This window comes from Electrophorus electricus, chromosome 10 (assembly GCF_041902795.1).
Source record: "Electrophorus electricus isolate QZ-2024a chromosome 10, ASM4190279v1, whole genome shotgun sequence".
Lineage (NCBI taxonomy): Eukaryota > Metazoa > Chordata > Actinopteri > Gymnotiformes > Gymnotidae > Electrophorus > Electrophorus electricus.
In genome coordinates this window covers 15037087-15052589 of record NC_137506.1, presented here as the reverse complement: position 1 = coordinate 15052589, position 15503 = coordinate 15037087, and the positions used below count along the sequence as shown (strand labels likewise).

General features: G+C 42.6%; 2 protein-coding genes across 6 annotated transcripts in view; one reads left to right on the top strand and one right to left on the bottom strand.

The window, feature by feature from the left end:
* Positions 1 to 6398, top strand: part of smyd3 (SET and MYND domain containing 3) — a 111011-nt gene extending 104613 nt beyond the window's left edge. Inside the window, exons 11-12 of the mRNA XM_026999906.3 lie at positions 5653 to 5761; positions 6164 to 6398. Of these exons, the coding sequence (XP_026855707.3) occupies positions 5653 to 5761; positions 6164 to 6265 (211 nt within the window). The 3' untranslated portion in view covers positions 6266 to 6398. The remainder of the gene's footprint in view (positions 1 to 5652; positions 5762 to 6163) is intronic.
* A 1179-nt stretch (positions 6399 to 7577) lies between these two features.
* kif26ba (kinesin family member 26Ba) overlaps positions 7578 to 15503 on the bottom strand; it is a 75982-nt gene continuing 68056 nt past the window's right edge. For 3 of the 5 annotated variants that reach the window (XM_081721597.1, XM_081721598.1, XM_081721600.1), the window contains exons 12-16: positions 11954 to 15491; positions 11198 to 11275; positions 10321 to 10523; positions 10072 to 10222; positions 7578 to 9769 (exon numbers count right to left, since the gene is read on the bottom strand). In XM_081721597.1, the coding sequence (XP_081577723.1) occupies positions 9621 to 9769; positions 10072 to 10222; positions 10321 to 10523; positions 11198 to 11275; positions 11954 to 15491 (4119 nt within the window). In that variant the 3' untranslated portion in view covers positions 7578 to 9620. The remainder of the gene's footprint in view (positions 9770 to 10071; positions 10223 to 10320; positions 10524 to 11197; positions 11276 to 11953; positions 15492 to 15503) is intronic. The other 2 variants (XM_026999851.3, XM_081721599.1) reach the window with 2 other exon arrangements.

Sequence of the window (15503 nt, the reverse complement as noted above, 5' to 3'; positions counted from 1 at the left end):
GGCCACAGTTTCTGAAGGCTGGCCTCACCAATCTGCTGCTAGGGCATAATTAAAGGCATTATATATGATTAAAGACGTGTTAAATGAGTGTGGGCTCATTAGATGGTAACACTAATTCACATGTGGTTGTAATTCACACTTTTCTTACACTTTCTGTTTAATTTAGAGACAATATGGGGTAAAGACATGGCTGCTGTGATGTTACATTGTCCCTTCATTTCAATTCGAGATGTTCGTGCTTTATTGCAAAGTTGAGAACTCGCTTTTACACAGGCTCCACAGCGCCGGTGAAATATGTGCCACAGTCAGAACATCCTCTCAGCTTGGAGATGATTCATAGTAATGGGAGCAGGAAGCACAGATGCAAAGTTAGTAGCACGGTTGCGTTATTAGCCCGGTCACACAGACGTCCCAACCCTGGCCAGTACAGCCCTGCTAAATGAATGTTCACTGTGTCATGAAATATAATTTGTATAAGTGTGGTGGTCTCATTCTGTCATAGATATTCAGAAAATGGCAGCACACTCTATCAATATGTTAATAATATATAATGATATAATAAGTTAATATATGTTAATATATCCCTGTCTGTTCTCAGGCACCTGGCTCCAGTGCTGGTGTGTTACACCAACGAACAATGTGTTCAGAAATCATTTCAGATGCATTAAACATGTTTAACCTAAATAGCTCTTTAGAGGAGCATTTTGTGTGTTAAAATACATGCAACAGTTTGTGTCCAGTGCTAGCATGTTTAATCTCAAGTGCAGACTAGTTTAGTGAAAGCAGATAGGGTTACAGCAAGTTCATTATAACTTTGTATGTTAGACAGTACTGCCTTGTGCGGTCTGTTTTGTGCATTGAAAAAGCCAGATGTTACTGTTCCTTTACATTCCATATGCAAAAGAAGCCCGTCTTAAGCATCAATATTTTAGTGTTGCAGTATCTTAGAAGTTTCACATTGTTCCAGCGTGAAAATATAGGTTCTGTGGGGGGAAAACTTTCACTTTTCTCCCACGTATTTTGAGAGACAGCCACAAATTTTCATGTGTTTCTGGAACCCTTCACTGAGAACATTTAAACTGGCCGTGCAAATTTTCATCCAATATGATGAATAACATCCTGCATGATCATTTGCACCAGATGGCAAATGCAATTTAGATTTTTTCAGAACAGTGTATCTTTAAAAGCAGACCTGTGTTTCTGTGTGTGTGTGTGTGTGTGTCTCTGTGTGTGTGTTTATTTGCATGCTTAGGGTTTGCACAAATCTCATATATGTAACTTTGTAGCTAAACACAGGCTGTTGTTTCCTGACTGGTTTCCAGTCCGTTGACCAGGATGAGTCCACTACATGCAGAGGTGGATAAAGAAGATTCAGTGCAGGTCTGCAGGTCCTCGGGCACTTCTGCTGTTTAGCCCCTGATGGAGCCCCACTGCATGCTTCTATCCTGCTCTGGCCTCTGCTCACAGTGCTCCTGTCGATTTTGCCTGCAGAGATGTTGCCGTGTCAGTGACAGAGGCAGACACCCTCCCTTTCCCCATATCCTCTAGTCTGGAGGTGCTCCATGTGCCTGCTGATCTCCTGTTTGTTTGTTTATTTAAAAATTCCAAATCAGTTCCCATTGTTACCCATTTCATGTTACTTTTCATATATTAAATATAATCCCAATACCCATGTCTAGAACAGAACTGGGCAGATATGCTGTCACTGTAGGCGTTCTTTGGTTCAAATTCAAATGTGGTATTTAAATCTTGACGGGGATAGGTGCAGCATATACACTATAACTAGCATTAACCTGAGAAATCCTCCTTTCAGAGCATCAGACACCTTCTTCCCTGAGCAGACAAAAGGATGGAAACACATTTAGTCCTTCACTTCCAGCAATGACTTGAAAAATGTGTTCTGGTGTGACGTGTGGTTAAAAGGCGCATATAGGTTGTAGTGTGTAGGTTATGGATGTGTAGAAGATTGCAAGATGATTACAGTCATGTGTCACATTTATGGCTGGGCTGCTCTGACAGCTTCCTCGAGGTTGGAGCCTTTACTGTATTCACATCTGTCTGTTAGGAGTGAGCAAGAGAATGAAAATGGGAAGGTCATCTGAATTCCAGCCAGAGCACTCACCAAACGTCTAGCTGGCGGTATGAGCGTTTCTGAGCGGTTTAAGTGTGTATGAGCTGGCAGTTCACACCACTGTTCAGATGACAATAATTTGGGAAATTGTAATACCTGAGGTGAGGCATGTAAACTGACTTGTGTATAAGAATGTGCATTAACTGACACCCTGGGAGTGCTCCCTGGAATTCAGGAGGTATAGCAGTGTAGGAAGGACTAGTCAAAGCAAAGTCTCTCACAATACTGGTCTTTCATTAAAAAGCTCACCTTTTTTTTTTTTACCCATGCTAGAAATACACATCCAAGTTGAAAGCAGGGTGGAGATAAAAGGAGAGGTTTGTTCAGAGAAATGCGGCACTGGGGTCAGGCGACCCATCGAGTCATTGGTGAGACAGAGATCACTCCGTAGGAGTTTGACCCACACAGAGACTCTGGGAGGAGGAGGAGGAAGAGGCCAGCAGGACAGGGCTGCAGCACACTAAGAGGAATGGTGATCAAAGCTGTCTGTTGATGAGGAAGAGGATCCGCAGTGGTGGTCTGGTTAACGAAGGTGGCAGTGCACAATTGGGACAACAGTGTGGTGACTCCCAGGCCCAGTGTGTCAGCCGGACTGCTCTGACCATCAAATATGTTCCCATGCTCCTCTGGATCAGGGTCACGACCTGGAACTATGGCTAGGTTACACAGGCTCCTCCCCATCAACCTGGCAGCCATTGGTCAGAGTAAATATTAATCACACTTCACTTTAACAGCATGGAGGAAAAAAAGAATTCTGGTAGCATGCATACAATTTACACATGATGCCTTGCTGATTGTGGGGCATGGAGTACACACTACACAGTCATTGAGAGGTTTATTTAGTCTGATCCTCTGGGTAGATGTTTGATTAGGCAGAAGTATCAGACTGTAGACTTTCTTTCAAGAACAGTAACGGCAAAACAATTAACCTCCAGACACCCAATCTGACGACCTCTCCAAGAGAAAGATTTATTATGGAAGAAACGCTTATTAAGCGGCTGCCAGGGCAGATTAGATTGCCGAGGTGCCGGTAATATGCTGTAGTTGTCTGTCAGGGAGACGAGTGATAAAGGGCTTTTGTCTTTCCTGAGTGAAGCACATCTTTACAGCCCCCAGCCAACTTGCTGTTTATGAAGACGATAGAAATGGTGATTTAATATTCTCTTAAAAAGGTCCCATCACAGCACATGCGTTGCTTTGTTCTTGGAAATGATCCACTGAGGAGATGAATAAGGAGGCAGCGCCAACACTAATGAAAGTGTTAACAGAACCCTCCCACCCCCAGCCCCTCTTCAGGCTGTTGCCAGGGCAACAGAGACAGCCAGTGTTGCTTATTGGCCGGGCCAGCTCTATTGGCACAGGAAAGAGGTAGCAGTCCACTGGGCATCAGATGGAGCTGCCTGCCATTTTCATGAGACCATGTTCCTACTGTCTGTAACAGCAGATGGAACTCATTCTGGTTCCTATTCTTTAGTCAATAGGTACTCACCTTTGTCGGTGCTTCACTTAAGTTAAGCATGCAGCACCAAAACATACAAAAAAATAATTAAATGCTGGTTTTCTGAGAGGCATATGTTGAAATAGAAATCATGGGTTTAAGGTATTAATTTCAGTATCTATATCTAAAACTCTATGATTGGCAAGATTATAGATTCAAAGTTTGCATTATATTTTAACCTAAGCATCTTAAAAAAGACATTTACATTATTTAGCAGACGCTCTTATCCAGAGTGACTTACAAAAGTGCTTTGTCATTTACTCATAGAATACGTCCTAGTCAGTACAGTAGGTTACAGTCTAAGATACCAATGAACTAGAATACTGTAGAAATACAGGGATCAGTGCTGATACCTGTACAAACAATGATAAGTGCAATAAACAATAAGTACTAGAGTTTGTTAGACAACATAAGTTTATTAAAACAATACCCAACAATAAGTACTAATTTAGTTAGGCAGTATAGGAGCAGGGTCAGTTGTCATTTAAATATTCTATGAATAGATGGGTCTTCAGTCTGCATTTGAAGACTGCAAGGGACTCTGCTGTCTGGACAGCAAGTGGAAGTTCATGGAAGCTGGTCTTCCATGAGATTTGAAGTATGGTATTTCAAGCCAAGCCGTATTGAGGTTTGAAGTACTCGAGGTACGGATCAGGCTTTGACCGTTGACCTCGTGTATGGAGGGGTTGGTCCGTTTTTGGCTTTGTAGGCAAGCATCAAGGGTTTAAATCTGATGCGTGCAGCTACTGGAAGCTAATGAAGAGAGCACAGCAGCGGAGAAACATGTGAACTGGAGCATTCCAGTCATAGCCTAAAGAGCTCTGTAGAAAGACCATCTACTAGGCGATGTAGCCAGTTTCAGTATTTCCTATCAGCAGACCGACAAAGCCTTATTTGAGTTTTTTTTTTGTCTCTCTATTTTTATGTGAAGGCATTTGAGAATTGGAAGCCATAAGAACTACTCGGTGGCAATGGTAGCTCAGTGGTTAAAGTACTTGTAATTAGAAGGTTGCTGGTTCAAGCCCCGCCACTGTTGGGCCCCTGAGTAAGGCCCTTAACCCTCAATTGCTTAAGTTGTACTCAGTCATAATTGTAAGTCGCTTTGGATAAAAAAGCATCAGCTAAATGCTGTAAATGTACTCGGGCTTTGGTTGCGCACACTTTGGCTTTGATAAAGTTTAGAGAAACTACAGAGCTCTTTAGGCTATGACTGGAATGCTACAGTTATGTTTTAATATAACGTTTGGTGATATTTGTTAAGTACCATTTACTATGATTGTTGTATGTCCCTGCAGTCTTGCACAGAACATTCCAGAAATCTATTTTTACCATGCTACAGAATGATGGATCTGAATGGTTCATCTCTTCCTTTTTATTAGAAAAATAAGCAATAAGCTGTATAGATCTTTCTTCAACTTGTTCTACTCTGCTTTCTCAGTTCTCTCTCTCTCTCTCTCACTCACTTTTTTCTTTCTCACTCATTCATTCATCTTTCTTTTTTATGAATGTCAAGCATAAACTAAATGGTTTTCATCTGAGGCCCACTATAGCAAAACCGTTACCCTTATGCTGAATATGCTGATGCAAGCAGTTTTCTTGTCATATTTGTCTCTATTACTTTTGTGTGTCCATTGCTGTGGGTTTGTAATTAGGGTGTGTGTGTGTGTGTGTGTGTGTGTGTGTGTGTCCATGACTTGCAAAAGGTGGGTGGGTGGGTGTGCATACCTGTGGATGTGTCTGTAGTTGTGGGTGTGTAATTGGTGTCTTTGTATCTGTGGGTATGGAATTGGTGTCTGTGCCATTGAAGTGTATTTGGTGTCTGTGTCTGTGAGTGTAATTTGTGTCTGTAGCTGTGGGTGTGGAATTGGTGTCTGTGGCTGTGCGTTGTGTAATTGGTGTCTTTGTCTGTCGCTGTAGGTGTGTAATGAGTTTCTATGTCTGTTCCCATGGGTGTGTAATCGGTGTCTGTCTGTGCCTGTGTCAGTAGCTTTGGGTGTGTAATTTGGTGTGCTTTCTCCGGCAGGCTGCACTACGCTGAGCCTCATCCATCCTGGGCTGTGGAGCTGTTCAGGGTGGGGAAACTGCAGCACTACCTGGGCAGGCTGGAGGAAGCTTCAAACAGCTTCACGCAGGTCTGGGAAAAGCGATGGATCGACACTGGTCCTTTTTATGCCTGTTCCCAGAACAGCAGAGCACTCAGTTTTTGATAGGTCCCCTAAAACCAATGGTTCTGTTGTCTTTTCTGAAGGCACTTTTTACTTTTCTCTTTTATTTAGCATCCTGCATAAGATAAAGATAAAGCTAAGATCTTTAAAAAAAAAAAAAGTGTGTGTGTATATATAATATGCTGAGAGCTTTCAGTCAGAAAGCCACCTGTAACACAGTGGAAATAGGCTATTGCCTGCCAACAGACTTAAACAAAATTGTGCTCACAAATTGCTCTGCGCCTATTTTGAAACCTGAACAAGAGTTCTTCTCTCTCATTTGGACTCATAACAGGCATCTAACTAGGCCATGCCCTCCTCTGTTCTCAGGCTTACGATGTCATGAAGGTGACTCATGGGACCGAGCACCCCCTGTTTAATGAAGCCAGCAGGAAGCTGACAGAGGTTCAGGCTGAACTGAGGAGGACCTAGTTTTGTACAGCTGACCCCTTCATTTCTTTATTGCCATGTTTCACACGTCGACTATTGTTAACACCCCACCACAATTTTTGCATTTGCTTTTTTCCTGTACAATTCTATTTCCATAATAAAGGTATAAATATTCCTCTTATGTCATGTCATTCCTCAGATTTGCATTACATTACATTAATGTAATAATTTACTATCATTAGATTAATGTAATAATCTAGTATCATTAACCAATTAACCAATATTCCTTTTAGCAGCAGGCTCTTTCTCTAGATGTTTTTCCATATTTTCTACTGAGCTCTGAGATGTTGGATGCAAATTGACTGGTATTATGAATCTGATAGCACTTAATCTCTTCTGAACAGCTCTGTGCACTAAAGCAAACAGTTCTCTAAGGCTCTGAGATGAAGATAGCATCTATGAGAGGGGTAGGGAGAACAGCATTCATTCTTAGAGATTAGTACTTGGTCCCTATCTGCAGTCTCATCTCTGCAGGATTTTCCTCCAGCACAGTCCAGCACCCCATTCTTTCTGAAGATGACATCAGTTTTCACTGTGGACCGCAGGGACTGATGGACCAGGTGGAACTGCCTGCAGATGCTCTGGTTCAGAAAGCAGGATGGAGCAGTTCAGCTCCAAAACAAAAGAACCATGGCACCAAAGCTACTGCTCAAGTTCATAGTCTCCAAACATTTCTCAAGATTCACATTTGTTTGTTCCTATTATGTCATATCTGGCTGATTTAAATGATGGTGCAAGTGAATAAAGATATTCTAAGTCAGTAAGTTCCCAAACACACCTAATGTGTGTATCTCTATCTGGGTTCATTTCTATAAGATATTTTATATAACATTTTCATTTAGAAAAATAATATAAAGCAGGTTTCATCTAGAGTTCTGCTTTTTATTAAATGCAGGCTGCAGTGCAATGCTTTGCTATCAGCTCTCATTCTTTCTCTCATCAACTCTTCATTGGCCTCTCTGTACCCATCTGGGGTTAAAGGGGAGGGGTGCATGCTGTGTGCATGATGTGACTTACTTTACAGAGAAGAGCACAATAAAATACTGAGTACTGAATCAGCACTCATTCTAGCACAAAAAAGCTCCAAAGATCACTTGCACTGCTCTTATAAGAATGACACAAAAATGCAAAAATACAGAGTGCAGATTTCAATTTTAAAAGGATATGTATGGCTTTCCACCATTCTAACCTAGGATCTGTGCCACAATGGTTTTACAACATTGATAATCCAAATGGATGTTTATATAATCTTGATGTGTTGGTTGTATGCAAATTTAGTCAAAAGGAGATCATACCACTTCAAAAACATTCTTTATTTACATCAGACCCATCTGGGGTTATTCAAATTCTTATTCTGGTTGTCACATTTTCCCACAAGACAGAAATACACTGACATTGTGGTATTAATTTCCTCAACATGAAGTGTGATGCTGGCCATTTTCCACCCCAATCAGGATTAGATTAGGATTAGACTCATTTATCATTTTATATTTTAGGTCATTATAAGTAGATCTTTTAGTTTAATATGTGGCCTAATGTGATAAAAATGGCACTTTTTACATCCATCTTCATGTATGATATACCATCTGGAATTACACAACGATTCAAGCAAAAGAAAAGAGCGTTAATAGTTATTAATATTCTTTCCACCGTGTACAGCAAACCACACAAACAACGTGTCACATTTTATCTGAGTCATCCACGAATGCCTGAAGATGCAAGAAGTTATGATGAAACATGGACAAACATGTTTGAGCAAACAGGAGCATCAGCAGACCATAGCAGTCAACCATCCCACGATTTGGCAACATTTGCAAATTTGCATTTGCAAATTAAAAAACAAACTCATGTATAAAACAAAAGAACAAAAGTAAATTTTATATATTTTTATATATAATGTGTGTGTGTGTTTATATATGATGTGGATTTAACTACTGTACATTTTAAATGCATAGTATTTTGTGGAGCATTATGTGTAAATAAATTATATACTATAAGCAACTTTGTGATACAGGCCTCCTGAGATAAAAATTAAATAATATCCTTCATTACAATAGCAGAAGGTCAAGGGTCAAAGCATGACGTTGCAGGTCCCCTTCATCCTGCAAAGCCTATGAAAGTGATGGTCGAAATGGGTGAAGTCTTTAGTATCAGAAACAGGCTATATGTATTTATATATAAACATTTAGAGCTGAAACCACCTCAAGCACCATATATAAACAAATTTTTCTTTACCAAAGTTTATGCACCATGACACTGAGACCACACAGAATGAAAGGTGTCGGGCAGAATTATGATCTGATTTATACTGGGATGTAGGACAACGAAGAATTATATCATGGCTTCTCAAATCTAAAAGAAGATGCTGTTTCCTATCTAGTTCCACATTTGAAATCCATACTCTAAAATGCATAGGCAGCAAAATGTATGAGAAGTCCATAGCTTAGTGGGTCTGTGTGGCTGGTTTGATTTTTGATCCATGTATGTTCTTAGTAACCCTAACCCCCCCCCCCCAACATACACACACACACACACACACACACACACACCATTAGGATAAGACCAAGCTCACACACTGCCTGGCCAGGTGACCCACTGCTAAAAACACAAGCACAGCCACAGGAGGCATGCAAATAAATTAGCCAGTTCAAGAGGCATTTTCTTCTGACAAGTTGCTGGGATAGCACCTTGAATGTGATTCATTCTGTGTGGTCTCTCGGTCTCTGAAATGAAAAATAGTAATACAAAACACACATAACAAAGTTGCGTTTACCTAGTGTATAACAATACAAGTACAAATAACTTAGACAGTATTCAAAGAGATAAAACACTGAATAGAACAAGCTGTTTTTGAATGCTTTTCTCTTAGTTATTTTTCTTTAAATCTACATGTGTTTATGCTAGCACCAGCTGTACACAAATATGTAAAAGGGTTAAGATACTGAATTGTTTACAAGGCACTTGTTGACCTTTAGTTTTTTTTCACTCTTTTCCACCACTTATGGCAATGACTCACTCTGTCAGGCCTTGTTTAAAGCAAGCAAGCAATTATTTACAACTGCCTAAAATTTTGTGATAAAAGTGCTGTCTAGTCTTGTGGGAGATTGTTGCTTTTTCTTTTAGTCTAACTTCACTATAGCCACCCCCCCCCCCCCCCCCGCCCCCACCGTTTCGAAAAACCCACTTTAAAAAAATAAGAAGTCTCTTTTTAATTTCCCACTAATTTCTGCCGCCTTCTGTCATAATCTCTGTCATACACACCCTCACACGGTCTAAAGCTTCTTTCGACGTCCCATTGTCCTCATTAGTCCTGCAATAAACGATGTTTCCTGTAGGTTTACCGTCGCCGGCAAGTGATGTCAAAGCATGTGATCATCATCAGATGGGCTTTGCAGAAGTTGACCCGGTTCTCCAGTCGTTCTGTGACAAACTCCAGGGCCTCAAGATACTCCAGAGAGTCTACCTCAAACGTCTGCTGAAGGTCAACTGTCAAAAGACAGGATATCTTACTTATTACTCTTGAGGAATATACATTAAATTACTATCACCATTACATAGTTTAAAGGTAATGCGGAAATTGTTCTTCCCAAAATAATAATATACTTTTTGAAACTCCAAACTCAGTCTTTAGATTATTCAACTGAATTCATATTTTCTATTTCAGTAGTTCCTATTTTCAAGGTTTCGTTCAAGCTCAGAAACACTGCCACCAGCAATCAGTCATAGATGATGCTCTATCTATAAAGTTAAGAAACATGCAGTTTCAGCCCCATGCCTGTGTCACTCACATTCAGTGGTCCATTTCTCTGGTTCTAGCATTAGACGCTGTTTGGTTTGCTCCAGCTCTTTCTTCAGCCACTCGTACTTGGCCCGTACCTCTGAAATTCTCTGCTGCCGATGTTCCAGGATTTTCAGCTTCGCACTAAAGTATACCACTTCCTGAGGCCAGAGCAACAATAAATCAGATCTCTATTTTAAGAACAGCTAGAAGAATTTTTGTGAATCTTACATAATTTAACCCATTTAAACTTCATTACCGTATTTCCAGTAGTCCGCCTCCTCTGGAGGCGTTCAACATCATCTATTTCATAAACTTTGATCTCAAAGGGTTCTGTCAAGACCCTCTGAGTGGGACGGAGGGGCCCGTCTACCCAACGGACCCCAGGGCTAATAACTGGCTTCCTCACTGGGGAGGAGGTGTCCAGGGTCAGGTTAGGGATTAAACGCCGTCTCTGGGTCCCTAAGGGTGAAATAACGGCAAGATTCATGACCCGCGTTAACTACCATGCAGCTCTTACTACAATGCAGTACTACTTGTATTTAAAGCCCACTGTGTAATGTTTTAGTAGTGTTATTCTGGCAATTATAATAAATTATTTCTTAAAACATAAATGAAGGTAATCAAACAAAACTAAAATTAGAGGTCCAATTAGGGTTGAACAACTCATTTACAAGGATCAGTTTGATGGAAATGCATAGAGTATAGCTTATTATTAGACTAGTTGGCATTATTAAAGAACCCTATATATATATCAATTTTCCTCTTTTTTCAGGCCAAATGGAGTATTTTCAGGTCTGTGCAGTATTTAATAGTATGCAGTCTCTAACTATCTTTAAGATAAAATGGGAAACTTTGCAATGGTGTTCGGAGTGCTAGGCGCTTGTGTGAGGGCTTAGACAGAGTATGGCTCAGTGGTGGCACAGAGTGCTAATGCAGGTCAGAAGCTTATCTGGTCCAAGTACAGTAAAAAGACCTGCATAGGAGGGCTTGCAAAAGCACACTCCCATTTGCATACAAATGGACAGTTCCAGCAGCAGCACTATCAGCCATCTGATTGGAAACACAGGCACAGGGTTTATATTAATGGGTTTCTGCTGGTCCCTTTGTCTGAAAAAGGTGAATAAAGGTCAAACCTTCTGTCCCTTTTGATTCTCCACCTGGTTGATCATTTGAACAATGCTGTACTTCTGCCCTCTTATAGCCTATAGAAGCTAAAGGGAAAGGACTTTATGAGTTAATCCACTTTTAACCGTGGTTAATGTCTATACTTACTGTGATAATCCCTTCCCTCTATTCAGCCAGCCACAGGCTCTACCTTCTTGGCCAGCGGCCCTGACTGCACGAACGGTCAAAACATGATTAGAATGGTGCTTTTCTTTGCACTTCAGTGCCATAAGACCAGTGGCATAAGACGCATGAGGGGAAAGTCAATGTCACTGTTGTTCCAGTAGGCACTGTGATAGGATTTCAATTCACAGTGGAAGAGGCCAGTCCCATGGCAAATGAAGCAAAATGCATGAAATAGTGTAGAGAAGTAGGGGCAGTACTAATTACCACCTACAACCATCTTTGACAATTGACTATTATCATAGCAGAGCATTCAGGCAAGAGTTTGGGGCGGGAACTTGGAGAAGGTAGTGGATTCCGTTTAAGATTGATTTGTTCTAACACTAATATTTAGGTGAAAGTGAGATGAAGATGGTCACCACACTGATTTTTGCTAGGGTGACACATAAAAATACGAAATGGTGCAGTAACTGCATATCATACTAAAAAGACATAATTAAAAACTCTCACTCATAAAACATTTTATTCAGCATAAAACATATGCTTTATATTTAAACTTCGAGTGAGGAAACGTAATAAACGTTTTGTTTGAACCAGCTTACCAGTATTGATTCTCTTTTTTGAATTTTTCAGACTCCTTCGTCCACTGACAGAACTGCTGTTTTCACTCATAGAGTCCTGAGCTGAGGATGTGCTTCCAGTAGCCTCACTGTCACGTATCATGCTCTCGTAGCCACTGCTGCACCCACTGTGGTAGAACAGAGCAGTCTTCCCCATTGCTGGGGGAAGTTCCCCACTCAGCACACTGCTGTTGTCACTGGCATGGCCGCTACTGCAGCGGTGAGGCCGTCGAGGGGCAGTGATCTTGCTGTAGGGGGAGGGGAGTGTGTTGAGAACTGGTCTTTCCTCTGCTTGGAGAGTTTCTCCTTTATCCTCTGTATCAGATCCACTGTGGCCATGGCCAGCACGAATGCTGCCACTACCCTGAAGCAGCTCAGAGATTCGTCCGTTTACCGCCCTGAGAGGCAGCTTTGAGGCTAGCCCTGATCCCCTGCTGCGGCTCAAGGACTGAGTTGACCAGGAATTTTGATTTTGGTTCTTTCCATTTGGTGGCAGACTGGAGCTCCTGTTTACTGACTGTGGAAGGGACTTAGTAGAAAAGCTTAGTGTCTTAGTACTGGATGCTGAAAGGCTTCGGGCCTTAGGGCTGGCCATCAGGAGTTTGCCAACTGCTGAGAGTTTTGATTGGCTCACTCTGGGTGACTGTGTAACATTGTTGTTGCCATTTGGTCCATTGATGGGGGAAGAGATGCAGCTGCGGGTGAGGCTCCTGCCAGCTCGGGGCAGAGTGCTGTCTCTCACCAAGCCTGCTTTAGAGACCACAGAGCTTAAGCTCTCAGCCCGGTCTCTCACCAAGCCTGCTTTAGAGACCACAGAGCTTAAGCTCTCAGCCCGGTCTCTCACCAAGCCTGCTTTAGAGACCACAGAGCTTAAGCTCTCAGCCCTTTCCAAGGAATGGCAGTCATAGTGGGTCCCATGGGATCTTCCCAGAGAGTTGGTCCTGTTTGCCAGTTGCTCAAGTTTGGCACTGAAGAGCCTACTGCTCTCCACATTTGATCCTTTCTGTTTGCCATTACTACCTAGGTCCTCAGGGGTGCTGTCCAGGAAAGAGAAATGCTGGTTACCTGCTGGATTATGCTGTGGACTGGCTCTGTTTCTCTGGTCAAGACTTGACTTTCTGACAGGTGGCAGGGGTGGGATTCCTTTCTGACGGGTCAAGAAACCCTGCCGTCCAGATGAACCTCTCCTTTCCAGTGTGGCTCTTGGGCTGCAGGGAGTGGAAGTAGTAACCCCAAGACTTTTATATTCTCCACTTGTATAGCGATAGGAAGAGTCATCCAGGTCATCCTGCTTGTTGAGACGATGCCATGCCCTAGGAAGACTACCAGTCCTAAGGATGTCTCCTGAATAACCAGGAGTGATCCCTTCTGCGGTATTTAGAGCCATTTCACAACCATCTACTACTCTTTTGAAGGAATCAGGGGAACATGCTGCTTCACCACTGCTTGAGCTATGTCTGTCAATCAAACTCTTGTTCTTCACAGAATCTGATGTTCTCTTCTCTGGCTTTATCTCACAGACAAATTCCTTAGTTTTGGCGTCCTCACAACCCTCCCTTTTCATCCAGGGGTCATCAAAGCTGATCTCACTTGAGATGGACACTGGAGGGGATTTGGGATCTTTGAGTGAAAGGCTTTTGGTTGGTGAAGATACAGATAATGCATCACTTGGCTTTACAGAAACACAAGGCTGAGCTGTAATATTAGTCTTGAAGCCACTTGTGCCACATAATGTTTGAACATTAGAAATGGAAACAAACATTTTGCCCAGAGTGGGAGACATCTTGCATATTTTGTCTTTGGTCGGGGTATTTTTGTCATTCATTTCATCTAAATTAGAGATAACAGCTTCACCTTGGGTCTTTTGTTCTGTAAATTCATTTTCTCCTTCCTCTTTAATTTCGAGAAGTTGAGCATCAGCTAGTGCCTCACTCTGCCCAAAGCACTGCTGTGCAACAAAGCTCTGGCATGACTGCTCTCCATCACTGCCCATGCTCATCTCACTAAGCCAGGAACTGATGGAGGACCGTCGACTGGTTAGTACTTCTCCTTCAACCCTGCTGGCTGGCAGGAATTTAGCAATGTTAGCTTCTGAGATGGTGGCAGTGGTAGTTGAGGCAGCACTGGTGTAGCACTCCAGGTCCTCACTAATACTGCTGATGATACTGACAGGCCGTGAACCAGATGCCAAAGCCTGCACTGAGCAGTCACTGTTAAAGCTAATGATACTGGTGGGCCTACCACTTTCCATGACCCCACTAATAGTAAGCTCCTCCACCAAAGTGAACACCAACTCATCCTCGCCATGTGGTTCCAAAGGTTGCTGCAATGTAACTGTAGTGCTCTTGTTGTTGTCCAAAGGTAGCTGAGGGACATCATCACTCAGAGTCTCCGCTGACGTCAAACTGTTGGAGGAACAAGAACGCATCAGGACCTGAGGGCTCATGCCAACAGGAGATGTCCTTGATTCAGACTGCAGCAAAGATTCAGTGGATGATTTTCCTGAATCTTTATGCAGGTTTTGCGAGGACTGAGGTGGCGTCCCAGGCATTACACCTTTCTGAGTATATACTTTGCAGCGCTGGGATGGAGAGGAAGGAGGCTTGTATTCGGCTGTTTTGGTCAGACTGGCGATTCCCAGTCTTGGAGAGCCCATGGGACGAGGTTTACTCTCGCTGCTGCTTCCTCCACTGACAGACTCTCTGCTACCATGCAGACTGGAACTCTTTGTCCTCTGAAGGGAGGTGAGCTGTCCAATGCCACTGCCACCAGTTACACTTCGGCTGGTAGAGAGTACACAACTGTTCACTGAAGACTGTGTGAGGCTTTCTATAATGGACTGTGCAATCTCTGCCTCTTCTACAACCCCTCGAATCTCCTCCAGTTGCTGGTCATTAGAAATTCTCATGGGAGAACTCCCTTTAATGTCTTGGCTTCGAGCTGAAAGAGAGTCAACTTTAGTAACTCTGCAAGCAGGTATTTCTTCAAAAGGAAACTTGTTTACCTCTTCACTACCATCAATGCATTCGAGCCTCTCTTGCAGCTCTGCAAATGTGTTGCATTTTAGACAGTCCTTCTCCTGTTTTCCACACTCAGCACCCTCTTCAGGCACAGGTGGTAGCATCTGTGAATGATTGCCCTGTAGAGGCTGTACGGACTGGACAGTTTGTGATGGCTGGGTCAGTGCAGTGACCACCTTCAGCTGGTGAGTTGGCTGTAAAGCCTTGCCTTGGTCTCCTCTGTTCTTCTGCAAAGATGGTATAATGGGCACAAACTCTGGAGGACCTTCATTGTCTGTCAGTTCCTTGTCCGAAAGTGCGGAACCATTTGGACCTACATAGATTACAGTGTCACAGGACTGCTCACTGCTGGAATAGTCATCAGGGTCACTGGAAAGGTGCAGCAATGGCATTTCAGGGTCAACCACGTTCCTGGAGTGGATGCTTCTAAGCTGGGTTGGGCGTCTCATTCTCCCCTCCTCACATGAGCTCTCACCACCTGAGGAACTAGATGTGTACTGCTGCAAAAGACA